The sequence below is a fragment of the Trichosurus vulpecula genome, chromosome 4, assembly GCF_011100635.1.
Source record: "Trichosurus vulpecula isolate mTriVul1 chromosome 4, mTriVul1.pri, whole genome shotgun sequence".
Taxonomy (NCBI): Eukaryota; Metazoa; Chordata; class Mammalia; order Diprotodontia; family Phalangeridae; genus Trichosurus; species Trichosurus vulpecula.
In genome coordinates this window covers 260,767,597-260,783,171 of record NC_050576.1, presented here as the reverse complement: position 1 = coordinate 260,783,171, position 15,575 = coordinate 260,767,597, and the positions used below count along the sequence as shown (strand labels likewise).

General features: G+C 39.9%; 1 protein-coding gene across 4 annotated transcripts in view; it reads left to right on the top strand.

Moving 5' to 3' along the window:
* HPS3 (HPS3 biogenesis of lysosomal organelles complex 2 subunit 1) overlaps positions 1-15,575 on the top strand; it is a 45,121-nt gene that overhangs the window by 833 nt on the left and 28,713 nt on the right. For 3 of the 4 annotated variants that reach the window (XM_036757612.1, XM_036757608.1, XM_036757610.1), the window contains exons 2-7: positions 3,227-3,733; positions 4,951-5,137; positions 5,225-5,310; positions 7,924-8,116; positions 11,550-11,631; positions 14,155-14,300. In XM_036757612.1, coding sequence (XP_036613507.1) covers positions 3,227-3,733; positions 4,951-5,137; positions 5,225-5,310; positions 7,924-8,116; positions 11,550-11,631; positions 14,155-14,300 — 1,201 coding nt within the window. The remainder of the gene's footprint in view (positions 1-3,226; positions 3,734-4,950; positions 5,138-5,224; positions 5,311-7,923; positions 8,117-11,549; positions 11,632-14,154; positions 14,301-15,575) is intronic. The other variant, XM_036757609.1, reaches the window with a different exon arrangement.

Genomic DNA, 15,575 nt, shown 5'->3' with positions numbered 1-15,575 from the left:
AGTGCGGGACCGTTTTCTGCTTTTTGTCACAATGCCTGACGCTTGGGTGTTTGAGAAAAAAAAATAGAAACCCACCAACCGGTCACTCAGCTCGGCCGGCGATTTATTCACATGACCAAAAAGATGATTCTTTTTACCAGAAAACCGCACTTCAGGCTGGCTGCCTTTACCCCTCGAGCCCTCCCTCAAAACCATGGTTTGATTGACAAGTGTTGCAGAGACTGCAGCTACTTAACGAGCCCTGGTGCGGTGAGGGGAAGAGCCCGCGGCTATTTGCGCCTCCAGAGAATTGGATTCTAGGGCTGGGTGTCCTTGAGCCATCTTGACCCTCTCTTAAGTCTTTCCGTCTCTCTGGACCCTAGTGACTTCTTCTGTAAGTGACCACATCGGACTAGCTGATCGCCCAAGCCCTGACGGTTGTTTACCAAAGTGTAATTAATGATGTCACTTTCTCTCTTCTCACCCCACCCCACCAAAAAGAAAACAAGCCCCCTCCCCAAGGGCATCAGTGTCTGAAGCCAAAACCATCAACGCCAGTTTCTAATATTTAAAGCTGCTGCTACCCGGCCAGGTCCCCAAACACAGAGGCGATGTATTGGTGGATTTAAACTTATATAATTTATCCCGTCTTAGTGCCGTAGAGCTAAATGATGGGGAGGAATTAGGCAGGTGTTAGACCTTTTCTCTGGTCATCATTGTTTCTGGACCTCTTGGACTACCAGCGGATGCCCGCAGCATACTCTTCTAGATTTATCGAGGTTCTTCACATGGGGTCTCCGGGCGCTCCGGTAGAGTTCAGATTTAGATTGGAATTTCAATAGGATTGGTTCCTTTTTTAATCCTTTGTCTTTTATTTTACTCCTTGCATCACCAGACTGCCCAAGGGTGTTGGACCGATGACGTCATTGGCGTAGGAACTATCCCAGGTTGGGAAATGACCAATTCGGGTCAGCCCCTTCTCTGCAACCTGTATTCCTCAGAATGCTGCTGAGATCATTCAGAGGTTGTGGCTTGCCCTGGGTGACAGCCAGTCTATGTTAAGAGGCAGGCCTTTTAAACCGAGGTCTTTCTGGCTTGGAGGCCTCCTCTCTCTACACTATATCAGGCTTCCTCTCTTTATATAATAGAGGGAAACTAAGAAACTCAGAGAGAGAGAGAGAGAGAGAGAGTGAGAGAGTGTGTGTAGGGGGAAAACTAAGAAACCATTTTTTTCCTTTACTTTTTCAGAGTAGCAGGAAAAAAATGAGTGTGGAGATAATTTGAAACTAAATTCCTTTCTACTTAAGACATCTGTGTTTGAAAAAATAAAAAACCATAGGTTACATGGACCAATGTTGGTTGACTTCACTTGGCTCCATGATGGCCCTAGACTGTGACTTCTTAACCCTCCCTCCCCTCCACTTTCACTTTTCTTTCATCATAACAGGGAAAGATGTGATGCTATAGTTATTTACATTGTCTTCTGCATCTTCCCCTTCCTTTGTCCATGGTAAGTCCTTGAATGAATCTTTTTGAATATCCCTCCCCTGAAATACAGAGATCCCCAAATCTTCCAATTTTTCTTTTTTTCCCCCTTCTGTACCACCACTCTCAAAATAGGCAAGGTGTTATCTGTTATTTATTTTTTGTTGATTGATTGATTATACTTCACAAGGAATAAGTTTTGTCAACCAGAGGTATGGTAATTATTTCATATTTTAATATCTTACTTTACTAGTAACTATAAAATAAATGACTTACTTCCAGAAGTATTTCATACATAAGCTGGGAGGAAATTTAGTGATGAGGATGATGATTGAAATCATTCCAGTCTTTAACTAGTGGTCCGTTGAAACTCTGAGATTTTTTTTTAATAGGAACTGTGGCATAGTCACAACCTCCCCCATTCTGCACTTGTGAAGTTGGTTTTTTAAAGCATCATAGAAATTCTAGTTATCATTATTATGATTATGATTCTCACATTAACAGGAGAGGGGGCCAACTGATGCAAAAAATTATAATTTTACTTTGAAATAAAAATTTTCATTCTATCTCTGTTTTATTTGTTTTATGCAAAAAAAATCAGTGTCAATTGATGGATCTTAGTCCTTAGAGGTCTTCCTAAATTCTGGCCCTTCTAGTGATAATGATAAAATAATCTATTAGTTAAATAAGCTGTTTGGATCAAGAAGAAATATGTCACACGGATAGTCAACCATTTCCTGGTGATTCATGGACGGTAGCTGCTTGAAAGGCTTCAGTCATAGCCTATAAATTTGGGTGGGATAAACAAAGCTACCTTAAATAACCACTTTTCTTTAGTTTTAAAATATGTTTTGTTTTCAAGACTCATGATTTTGTTCATTTCTTCTCTGTGTTTCTCATGAAGATGTGATATTTTGAAATAGAGATTCCCCTGATTTCCTGCCAAGTTTTCTACTTTACACTTGCCTTTAATATGTCACACAAGTATTAGAAAACCATGAGGAGAGGGGAGAGAGCTAAAGAGGACAGTTTGTTTCACCTAGAGAGCCTTTCCAGAGCAATACTGACTAAGGAAATAGAATTGAAATTGATCACCTGCATGAGTACTTTACAACAGGTTATTTTACGCTCTTAACATTCCATAATTGGATGCTTACATCTGATATTATAAAAATAAAATTGCCTCATGGGAAGAAAAAATGAGGATCCCTAAATTGAGATGAATTGATTTATTTTCTTATTTATTTTATTTTCTTCTTTAATTTAACTGTCCTTCCAATCATATTCAATAATGTTTCCTTTCCCCTGCAAAAAGAAAGGGACTCATGCCCCTCCTCCCACCCCCAGATACAATATCTTACATTTAGTAGCTGTCCCATGCCTGTGAGTAGAGACTGCTCCGGTTTAATGATTATAGAGTGCTGAGCTTGGATTTGGAAAGAAGTAGGTTCAGATCCATCACCTCTGATATTTACAGGCACATCACTAAACACCCCTGTGTCTCAGGCAATTGCCCAGAACAACTACCAAGATAGCATTTTGAGTTCTAGAAGGGATCTAGAGTCCATTAAGTCCAAATCCATTATTTATAAATGAAGAAACTGAGGCCCGTTGATCACACAGGTAGGGGGTAGAACCAATACCCTTTGGAGTTCCCAGTGATGCTTTGATCAGAGGGCCTTCCTATCTTGTGTTCAGTAAATGTGCTTCCAAATTTTAGGTTCTAATGATGCTCCTATTCCCTCCTTCCCCCCACCCCCAGGAGACTACTTAGTGACAATTGAGGAAAAAAACAAAGCCACCTTCCTTCGCGCCTATGTGAACTGGAGAAACAGGACCTCGGAAAACTCTCGAGTGTGTATTCGCATGGTGGGGCACCGAGTGGAGGGCTGCTTCAGGGAAGCCTCCAAAGACCAGATGTCCATCGTTGAGATCCCTCTGTCCGAGCCACCACTCTGCGTCTCTTGTTGTCCCATGACGGGGGATCTTCTCGTTGGCTGCGTCAATAAACTGGTGCTGTTTAGTTTAAAATGGCAGGTCGTCAAGGAGGGCTTCTCCATGTTGGACTTCGAACGTGCGTTAGTCATACACATAGAGAGTATTGTCCCCATAGAGATTTCATTTTGTGCTGGATATATTGCGGTAATGATGGATCTGGAAGTCTTAATCCTGCATTTGGAGGCTGCTCCTAAAGATGAAGCAAATGTTGACCCCTCCCAACTGACAAAGGATACCCTGGCCAGACAGGCCACTCCTGAGGCTGGTAAAGGTGAACTTTAGCTTGCTTTGACCTGCAGGGGGAAAGTCAGTATTAGGCGACCTAAGTGAAGGGCTGATGCATTTTATTTTTAAAACGTGCCTGTTAATAAAATAGAATAACATGGCCCTAGTAGATAGAGTGCCAGTATTGGAGTCAGAAGTCCTGAGATGAAGCTGGCTGTGTGAATCTGGGCAGGTTGTGTACCTTCTTAAGTGTCTTATGCAACTCCCTATGACTTAACCTGGTGGAGGGAGGCACTCTCCACACTGAAGAAATCCAAGATTCTTTGCTTATTTGTGTAGGACGCTGAATGTGTGCTTAGGATTTAGTGGACTGGGGATTCAAAGCCCTTCTAGTAGGAGTCTTTCTGCTATGTGGCTATAATGGTCTAAATTTTTTTGCTTGTAAAATTTCTTTTTCAGGGGTAATCCCACCTATGCTACCTGTATCATAAGTTTTTTGTGAGTAGGGATGGGGGGGGTGGGAAACAAGTAAGATAAATATATGTGGAAGCATTTCAAATAATGTAAAGTGCCATAGATTTGAAATGTGGTCTTATTCATTATCATTAATAATAGCATATTTTTGCTGGTACAATGATAAACGCTTTAGAGTTCCCACAATAACAGCTAACGTTATGTAGTGCTTTAAGGTTTGTAAAGCATTGTAGAACTCTCATGACATTTTATCCTGACAACAACCTCAGTTGGTAGATGTTACTTATTATCCCCTTTTTACAGCTGAGGAAACTGAGGCAGACAGGTTAAGTGACTTGCCTAGGGTCACACTGCTAGGAAGTATCTGAAGTAGGATTTGAACTCAGTTTTTCCTGACTCCAGGTTCAATGCTGTATCTACTGTGCCACCTTTTATTTTTTGTTAGAAATTAAAGACACTGTTTAGGTAGATGTATTTAGTTATGCTGTGGAGTACAGCTCATATTTTTAAATTGCTGATGGAATCTTGTGAGCTCTTGTGTTGAGAGTGAAAGGAAGGTGGGAGTTGGAGTCAGGAGACACCAAGATGCCTCTGGTGTTTTTCTGTCTGGGCAAGTCACTTAATGGAGTCTCAGTTTCCTTACCTGTAATTCTGTGAAGTGCTTTGTTTGAATCTTAAAGTGCTATGCAAATGTCAGCTGGATCTATAGCTCTGAAGTCAGTTCACCCGGAATCTTTCATGTGAAGCTGCTTGCTGCCTTTCTTTACTCTTCACAGCTTATTTTTACAGGCAAAAAGAGTGATGCGTATACACTGTCAGCTTCTCAGCTTGAGTCAGAGGATTTTGTTATTTGTCAGAAGCCTGCAGAGCTCCTTGGTGAGGTGAGCAGGCAGTCTGGTCTGTCAGTTACCTTGGAGTCAATGGGGTTAAATGATGAAAAAGCAAGTCCTTCCCGGGTACACCCCATCCTGTACAGGTACAAGGTCCTACTTTTGTTATATCCTCAAAGTATTTTGTAAGCAGAAGTTGTTCAGCAATGAGTTGGGGCTTTTTTCTTCTTTAGACGTTTTACGCCTGATGTGTCTTCCTATGCCTTCCCTGATGACACCAAGTTGCATTCACTCCAGTTGCTGCCTATTTACCAAACAGGTCAGTCTGAAAGTGAGGGTGGTTGTGGGGTGGAAAGCACTGGACTCAGAGTCAGAAGTCTTGAGTATAAATTTTCACTTCTGCTATGTGCCAGGTACCATTTGCATGCCGGGTACTAGGGACACAAGACCAAAGTGTGAAACAATCGCTATTCACAAGGAGCAGCTTTCGTTCCAAGACCCATTGGTCTTAGCTCCCTTTCCTAGTCTGTAAACATGCACTTTACAGAAAGTGTAGTCAAACTGTTCAACTATCCCATGAATTCTCAGTGGTACTGTATGCTCTGGAGACTGACAGAAGTCACAGCCAGATCAGATGTGAATGTCACGGTGAAGGTGGTAAGACAGAAAACAGGCCCCTGTTCCTCTAGTGTGCTTCACTGTATGTCTTCTGGGTACTTCCCTGGTCTCAAATACGGGCACTGGTCAGCAAAGCCCTTCAGCCAACCCTGCCATCTGCTCCAAAACATTTACGTGGTACACAATCAAAGTATCTCATCTTCTGTGATTCTTTCTCCCCCTTGTTTGGTCATAAACTTTTCCCCATCCATAGATCTGATGGATAATTTCTTCTTTGCTCCTCTAATTAGTTGATGATGTCATTTCAGTAGATGGTACAAGATGCTGGTCCGTGCCTTATTTCTGCCAGACTGCTTTCCAGTTTTTCTCAGCTGTTTTTGTCAAACTGACTCAACCCCAGTAAGCTGGGGTCTTGGAGCTTATAGAGGCTATTATGTTTGTTCCTTTCTGTGTGTTGCATGCCTAATCTGGTGCATGAATTCCTCTCTCTCTCTTTTTTTTTTTTTTTTTGACCCAGGACTTTTTTTTTTTTTTAAATGCAATTTATTTATTTAACATATTTGGTTTTCAGCATTGATTTTCACAACATTTTGAATTACAAATTTTCTCCCCATTTCTACCCTCCCCCCCACTCCAAGATGGCTTATATTCTGGTTGCCCTGTTCCCCAGTCAGCCCTCCCCTCTATCACCCCCCTCCCCTCTCATCCCCTTTTCCCTTCCTTTCTTGTAGGGCAAGATAAATTTCTACGCCCCATTGCCTGTGTATCTTATTTTTTAGTTGCATACAAAAACTTTTTTTGTTTTTGAACATCTGATTTTAAAACTTTGAGTTCCAAATTCTCTTCCCTCTTCCCTTCCCACCCACCCTCCCTAAGAAATTGAGCAATTCAACCTAGGCCACACATGTATTATTATGTATAACCCTTCCACAATACTCATGCTGTGAAAGGCTAACTACATTTTGCTCCTTCCCAACCCATTCCGCTTTATTGAATTTTCTCCCTTGACCCTGTCCCCTTTCCAAAGTGTTTGTTTTGATTACCTCCACCCCCATCTGCCCTCCCCTCCATCATCCCCCCGCCTTTTATTTTTTTTTTTATCTTCCTCCCTCTTCTTTCCTGTGGGGTAAGATACCCAACTGAGTATGTATGGTATTCCCCCTCAGGCCAAATCTGATGAGAGCAAGGTTCACTCATTCCCCCCTCACCTGCCCTCTCCCCTCCTCCCATAGAACTGCTTCCTCTTGCCACCTTTATGTGAGATAATCCACCCCATTCTATCTCTCCCTATCTCCCTCTCTCAGTATGTTACTCTCTCATCCCTTAATTTCATTTTATTTCTTTTAGATATCTTCCCTTCATCTTCAACTCACCCTGTGTCTGCTCTCTCTCTTTTACATATATATATATATACACACACATAAACACATATATATATATACACATACATACACATACATACATATACACATAGATATATACATACATACACATTCACTTATATATATACATAAACATATATATATATATATACACACATATACATACATATATACATATATATGCATATTCCCTTCAACTACCCTAATACTGAGGTCTCATGAATCATACTCATCATCTTTCCATGTAGGAATGTAAACAAAACAGTTCAACTTTAGTAAGTCCCTTGCAATTTCCGTTTCTTGATTACCTTTTCATGCTTCTCTTGATTCTTGTGTTTGAAAGTCAAATTTTCTATTCAGTTCTGGTCTTTTCACTGAGAAAGCTTGAAAGTCCTCTATTTTATTGAAAATCCATATTTTGCCTTGGATCTCTCTCTTTTTTAAAGAATATTAAATCATTTTGATGATTACTACTTTGTAATAGAGTTAGAGATTTGGTCCTGCTGGGCTCTTCTTTTCCACTTTTTTTTTTCCCATTCTTTCCTTTAGGATTTTTCACTTTTAGTTTCTTCAAATAAAATATATGTCCTGCTGTTTCTTGGTAACTCTAGGGGTCATCGACCCTTTGGAAAGGGTATCCTTCTTACATTTTCTGCCTCTCTTGATAAGATTGTGAGTGGTTTTTTTAAAATTGTTTGCATTATTGATATGAATCTGTTTTTATATCTCCATTGTCTCACTCCTGGTATGTACCTTGTTTGTTGAATTAAATGAGAGTCGTGCTTTGTTAAAATCTCTCCTCTTGTGGTTTGGAGGTGGGATTTTAAAGTCAGAAAGTCAGGGATGGGGAAAAGACCATTTATAGAATATCTCTGAATGTCTCAGCAAGGACACAATATTCAGAGTAATGCTGTTTTCTCTTTTTAATGCAGGTGCTATTACTGCTGATGGGAAGAGTTCCCCTCAGGAAAAAGAGTTGCTCAGCCTTTTCTGTTTTTTCTCCTTACCTCACATTGGGTATCTCTATATGGCTGTTAAATCAGTGGAATTAGTGTCGGTCTACCAATATCCAGAGAAATCTCAGCAGGCGGTTCTTACCCCACAATTTCTGCATGTCATCACGAGGTATGGGTTGTTTGTTAGGTTCTCTCTGCCCCTTGTCTCTCCTTCCATGTTTTGTGAATGATGCCTTTGTAAGCTTGCTGATAGAGTATCTACATCAGGAAGGGATATATTCCAGACTTCTGATTTCTTGGGTTTAGGGGATTCTCCAGTGAGGAAAGTGCCTTTACCATTGCAGACTGGCAGCCAGCCAACATAGTCTTAGAAAGTTGCCTCGAACACCAGGAGCCTAAATGATTTGTCCATGGTTTCAAAGCCAGTATTGACCTGGCATTGAGCTGAACCTAGGTCCTTTTGTCTGTGAGGCCAAATTTCTATTCTCTATACCATGCTGCCTCCCTTAATGAATAATAGATGATGTATCATCTTAAATTAATGTTTCATATTTATCTTTTTAAGGCAGCATTTAATGGCTCATTGCTGTCTTTTTATAGGCCAATGCTTTCCCAGTCTAGGGGCTGAGGTCCCCTGAGAACCATGAAATTTTTGCAAGGCATTTTTGAATCCATATGCTTACCGACCTTTTTTATCTTGAGCTTTATTTACCACCAGCAAAATATGCAGCACAATAGCTTGTGTCGACTGAATAAAATGCCTTGCAGATATATCTGTTAGTGGGTTTTTGTTTTTTTTTTTCCAAATGTCTGTAGATGCTACTGTGGCTAATACATTGTGGTTTCATTAAAAAGCAAGCTTTTTGTCAGTATTTTCTCAACTGACAGATACCCCTACAAAATTATTTGGTGTTAAGAAGGGGACTTCACATCCTAAACTCTTGGTAACCACTATTATGCTCTTTTCTATGTTGAACTTTCTTTTTCCTCCTCTTTTGGAGGTTGGGTCCTTTAAATTAAATATAAAATTTAGATGTTGTGTAGATGTTTGTATTTTTATTTTTTTCCCCATTTGCCCCTTTATTAATGGGCTCAGCATGCTACAATGGCAGGTAGCTGGCTTGCTTATCAAAAGTGTGATTCAAAACCGTCTGATACGGGTTTAAATGGTTTTTTTCCCAGGTTTTTTTCTCCATTGTAATTTTTCCCGGTTTTAATCACTAACAGTTCTGTTATTCTGCTTTAAACTTTCATTATTCAGTGCAAATCGAAAGTGATTCAGATATTTCTATCAGGTATGAACTGGTATGAACCCTAGAGTTATGACCTAGCTCTCTGGTATTGGAGATAAGAAGACCAGAACATGTAGTGACTTCCCCAAGGTTTTTCACTTAGTGTCAGAGCAAGGTCCAACTCTAACTGGAACTTGGGTCTTCTAAAAACTCCTAGTCTAATGTACTTCTTACCATGCATATCACACTGATTCTTCCCTAAAGATAAAACTTTCCCCTAGGATCTTTACATTTAAAGGAGGTTCAGGAATTTCTTTTAATCTCAGGGGTTGGAAATACTGGTTTTTTTTTTTTTTTTAGGAGTTTTGATCCCTCCTTTTTTGTAAAAATATTTGTAAACCATTAGAATATTTCCAAAAGAACTGCTAAGTTATGACTATAAATAATGGCCTGTTGGGTTCCAAAATAACTAATCCATCCAGTTATTCATTCAGCTAATGTTTATTGAGTAAGTTAATGATGATGATGATGACCTGCTATGTTGTAGATACTGAGCTAGGAATAAAAGATACCCAAGACCTTTGTTCTTAGGAGTGTGCCTCAAGTGTACAAATGGCTACAATATTTGTTTGCATGAGTCAAGTGATGCAGGAGAGAGGTAGTGAATTTGCTGGAGTCCAGATGAGGGAGGATTATTAGGTGGAAGGGAGATTCCATGGAAGAGCATGGGAGCTGGGCCTTAAACAGACAGACTTTTGATGAGAAAGGCTATTTCAATAGAGAGGAAGAGATAGGAGCAGAGACAAAGATAGAAGAGTGTTTAAGGGAGGGCAATGGACCCTGTTTCAGTGGAATGTAGAGGAAGACCTAAAAGTTGATTGTGCCGTTATTATGGGCCTGGGGAGAAGGTAGAGAAATGCCAACAAGCATTTATTAATCATCTATAGTGTTTGAAGCGTTTGCTTCAGTAAGTAGGTGGAATGAATCCTCCACTGACACCTGCTTCTTTTATGTGGTTAGTTTGAAGTTTTGTCAAAGCAAGTCCTCCCTCTAACAGTACAGGGCTTTCAGAAGTGTTAGATACTTTTAAGAGCAGGGCAGTTGTATTCATTTATCAATGTGTATTTTTAAAAATCTACCCTGTGCCAATCACCGTGTTTTTGTGGTGGTCTGTTATGGCCTCTTTTCTGCTACTCAGAGGCATCATGGGGCAGTACACAAAACAATGGGCCAGAAGGTAGGAGATCCGGCTGTGATCCAAGCGGGACTGCCTCCAACAAGCCATTTAACCCTCCTCTGTAAAATGAGGGAGCTGGGGATGCTCTCTTCTGACTCTGACATTCAGTGATTTTCTCGTAAGGGACCGGATTCGTGTTGCTTATTTTTCCTCCCCAGATCACTACTGTTTCCTCCCCACTCACTGCTATCTTTGTGGCCCTGGACAAATCACTCTCAGCCTCAGCTTCCTTATCTGCCAAAGGGCGGTTATAATAGTATCAGCTTCTCAGGGTTTTCAACTCAAATGAGATAATAGAAGTAAAGCTCCTTCTAGGCCTTAGGGCACCACATGAATATAATTGTGCTGTTGATCATGCCACTGTCAAAACTGGAATGCTGAGTGGTTTTCAGCCTCATGTGTTTGTTTCATTTGTTATTCTGCCTTTCAAGGGGTCTAGTCAATTTGATTTTGCCCCTAGACAAAGCTTTTGATTTAAAGTGTTAGCAAGTATATATTTTTAAGGTTGTCTCATTTTCTTCAAAGGAAAAAAAGACTTTTTGTTTTCCCTCCTCTTCCTTCTCCTTTACTTTAGAGAGCTCCCTTATTAGAGGGGTTGGTGTGGTTATGTACTGTGTTGTTCATCAGCCTCACTTTTTATTCAGAATCCTCCCTCTTGGGGATGGTTTCAGAATAAAAGAATCTGGGAAGACTTATATGAACTGATGCAGAGTGAAGTGAGCAGAACCAGGAGAATATTGTACACAGCAACAGCCGCATTGTAACGATGATCAGCTGTGAAAGACTGAGATACTCTGATCAGTACAGTGGTCCGTGACAATTCCAAAGTATCCACGATGAAAAGTGCCATCTGCTTACAGAGAGAGAACTGATGAAGTCTGAGTATAGATTGAAGCAGACTTTTTTCACTTAATTTATTTTTCTTGCTTTTTCTTTTTTGCAACATGGCTAATATGCAAATATGTTTTGTGTGACTTCACATGTATAATTGATAATGTTGCTTGCCTTCTCAGTGGGGAGGGGAGGGGCTGGATGGAGAGAATTTGCAACTCAAAATTTTAAAAAATGTTAAAATATAATAATAATTATTATTTTTTTAAAGAACCCTTTCTGTCCTCTCTCCTCTTCCTTAGTAACAACTTGCAGTGTTTCACTGTCAGATGCAGTGCGGCGGCTGCAAGGGATGCAGACCCCTACATGGATACCACCCTCAAGGTTAGAATAATTTCACAATCAATAGAAAATATCTATTTTAATAATAGCTAACATTTATATAGTGCTCTGAGGTTAGCAGAATACTTGACATTAACTCATTCAAATAACTCCATCAATCAGGTGCTATTATTACCATCCCCATTTTACAGATGAGGAAGCCGAGGATGAAAGTGACTTACATGTGGTCACACAGGTAGTAAGTGTCTGAGGTAAGATTTGAATTCAGGACTTCCTGACTCCTTGCCCAGCCCTCCGTCTACTTTTCTACCTTCATGATTTAAAAAACAATTTAAAAATATTTTTATTAATTCCATCATGTCATTTCTATCATTAATACCTCTCTCTCCCAAACTCTCCTGTTTTTTGATGTTAAGAAGGGGACTTCATATCCTAAACTCTTGGGAACCACTATTCTACTCTTTTCTATGTTGAACTTTTTTTTCCCTTCCTCTTTTGGAGGTCAGGTCCTTTAAGTTAAATGTAAAATTTAAATGTTGTGTAGATATTTTTATTTTTTTCTCCATTTGCCCCTTCATTAATGGGCTCAGCATGCTACAATGGCAGGTAGCTGGCTTGCTTATCAAAAGTGTGATTCAACACCGTCTGATATTGCTTTAAATGTTTTCTTCAGGGTTTTTTCCTCCATTGTAGTTTTTCCCGGTTTTAATCATTAACAGTTCTGTTATTCTATTATGCTTTTAACTTTCATTATTTAGTGCAAAATGAACTGGTATGAACCTTAGAGTTATGACCTAGCTCTCTGGTATTAGAGATAAGAAGACCAGAAAAAGTAGTGACTTCCCCAAGGTTTATCACTTAGTGTCAGAGCAAGGTCCAACTCTAACTGGAACTTGAGTCTTCTAAAAACTGCTAGTCTAATGCACTTCTTACCATGCATATCACACTGATTCTTCCTTAAAGACAAAGCTTTCCCCTAGCATCTGCAGGCAATATTTCAAATCCACAGAGGAAAACAGGATGTGAAATTTTAAAATTAAGCATATTTGAAGGCAGTTGTCAATCCAGTGTTGACATCCTTGCCAGGCCCGGCTCCATTATTTGTTAGAGACAATATCTGTGTTTTGTACAGTGAATCCCTCCTAGAGTAATTGGTTCACAAAGACTTAGGATAGGGACAGGGACCGGGCCTATGATTTTATTGCTCTAGGGCACTCACTCTAAGCTTCCAAGCAGCCAGTGTAGGGCAGCACCTTTTGTGCATCCTATAGGAGCTGCCTAGAGCCTTGAGAGGTCACATAGTAAGTGTCTGTCCAAGGCAGGATTTGAAACTCGGTCCTCCTGGCTCCAAGGCCACCTCTTTATCTGGTAAGCCACGGCCTTCTTCTGGGCTAATGTTGCTGTAGCGTAAATTGTGAAACATTTTATGTTGTAATTAATGTGGCAAATGTTAGGTTGCTAAGGAATGTTTAATTTTATAAACTAGAACATTCAAGATATACAATTTTAGGCATTTATGGCTTGTATAGTGTGATATTTTTATTTTCCCACATTTATTTGACTAACCCAAGTTGGCCTTTTTGCTTACCCTGTAATGTCCGGGGTTTTTTACTTTTTTTTTTCCTAAGGTCTATGATGGGAATTGGTTAATTAGCCTAATGCAGAAACTAAATCAATATTTCCAAGAGCAGAAAGGGAAGAAAAGCACATTAGTGGTGATTTAACTCACCCACCGTGATGTGAAAATATCTGAAAGATTAATTCTGTTGTCATCTGAGAAGCCTCAGAAATCTCTTAGCATTTCCATAGTTCTATCCAGAAAGCCTAATGGCTATGCCAAATGGATACACCATGTCTACTGAGACAAGACAAGTGCAAACTTTAAAAGGCTTTTGACCACAAAAATTATCTATGGTGTTCTGTGACAAGAAGCACTATGTTTTTTTACCGTTGGGCACCCCTGGCCTCCAAACTGCAGAAGATCATTCAAACCCCGTGATACAAATGCTAGGTCTTTAAAATGATGCAAGATGTTTGTGTGAGTGTTGGTCATGAGTTATGTAGAAGTGGGGTTTGGGTTTTTTTTTTTTTTTGAGATGCTCATGAATTCTTTCTCTTCCCCTCCCTTCCCCCCACTCACAGAAGAATCATTTTATGGTGTCACGGGTGCTATTTGATGCCCAATCTTAAGTTGAATTTTATAGTATTGACGTTCTAGATAGAAAATGGGTCAAAGTATGACCTTAGAACCCCCTGGAGGTCAGCTTTCCTAGAATGTCAGCTGTTGGCACCTCTCAAAAATAAACCAAGGATGCTTCCAGTACGTGGACTGCCTCTGGCCATGGTGGGCTTCTTGTGGGCCAGCCTTCCCCCCCTTTTCCTTCCCCTAATAATATAGCAAACTGGGGAGATCACAAGTCATTTATAGCAGGTTCAGTCTATTGGTATTTATTATAGCGTAGGAGGGTGAATGTTTATTCAAAATACAACTCAGACCAACCTATGAAGACTTAGGTATGCGGTCACTGTTTCCAATTTCTAATGGTTCTTTTTTTTCTTTTATAGGCTTGTCCACCTGTTAGTTTGGATATCTGTGCCTTAAGAATGCAGCTCTTCATAGGACTGAAAGCGATATGTCACTTTAAGAATCATGTTATCCTTTTGACCAAAGCAGGTGCTGAAGATATCCCAGAAAGAAGGAAAAGTCTGCTGTAAGTGTATTTTCCAAACAGCCCAATGGGCCTGTAACCTCACTGACTCTGGTACTCCTTCCAACTGTTCATCTTATAGCCCATCCAAGCCTACTCATCCTGTGTGGTTCTCCTCTGTCCTGGGTCTGGAGGAAGAAGGACTGAGTTTGAATCCTAGCCATAACACTCCCCAGTTCTGTGGCCTTGGGGAGGTCATTTGATTTCTGAACCCTACTTTCCTCATCCACAAAATGAGGGGTTTTCACCATGACCTCTGCAGTTCCTTGCAGTGTTAAGGCTATGATATTGTGAGGTCCATCCACCCTGTGGTACTCTCTGGCATCTTGATAGGTCGGATACCAGTGGAGCACAACAGTGTTTCAGTTAAGCTTTTCTTTTTTTTTGCCATTGACCAGCCCGTCTCCTTTGTCACTCCTACATTTCTTTACTTCATTTTTCCTTCACAATTCCTAGTAAACTCAAGTAAATACAAACAGCTCCTATAGGGTTTTTTTTTTTGCTTTTGTTTTTATTAATTTTTTTCAATGAGCAGAAATCTATGTTTTTCTTCCTTTAACCTCCCCAGCCCACCATGGGGAAAAAAGCAACTTTGTAACAAATATGCATAATTGAGCAAAACAAATTCCCGTATTAGCCATGTCCCCAAATTGTATGTCTCAGCATACAGCTTGCGTGCATCACCTCTTTGTCAGGGTGGTATACTTCTTTTTAGGTCCTCTGGAATCATCCCATAATTCTTTCAAAGTAACTGTAGTGGACTTTTTTACTGAATGAAAATAGTTTCGTGGTTGAAATTTTCCTTTTTGGTTTCATTGAAAGAATGTTGTTTATGTTCCTTAGAATTTTTTCTTTTGCTTCAAATTTAAATGAGATTTATTTTTAGTAGAATTTAGGATTAACTGAATACCTTTTGGAGAGTTCTTTTTAGTTAGGGGGAGAAAAAGCAGAAGAAAGGGGTTCAAATTCTACTGAGGCTTTCAGAACTCTAAGAGGGAAGTGAATCCTACGCAAGAATGCATAGGTACAAATCTGTGCTCTTACAGTTGAAAACTTGGGGACATCAGTGTCTTTTGCAAAACAAATAAGGAAGAAGACAGAAACGTTATAATATCAAAACTGAAAGTTTAGTGATCACCATTTGCTTATTTGATCCTTTAGTTCAATGCAAATACGGCATGTTTTATGCCCTTACTTGTATGCTCAACATCTAGCACACAATGCCTGATATATAGTAGGTGCTTAATGAGTGCTTGTTGATCGATTGAGCTATTTTTC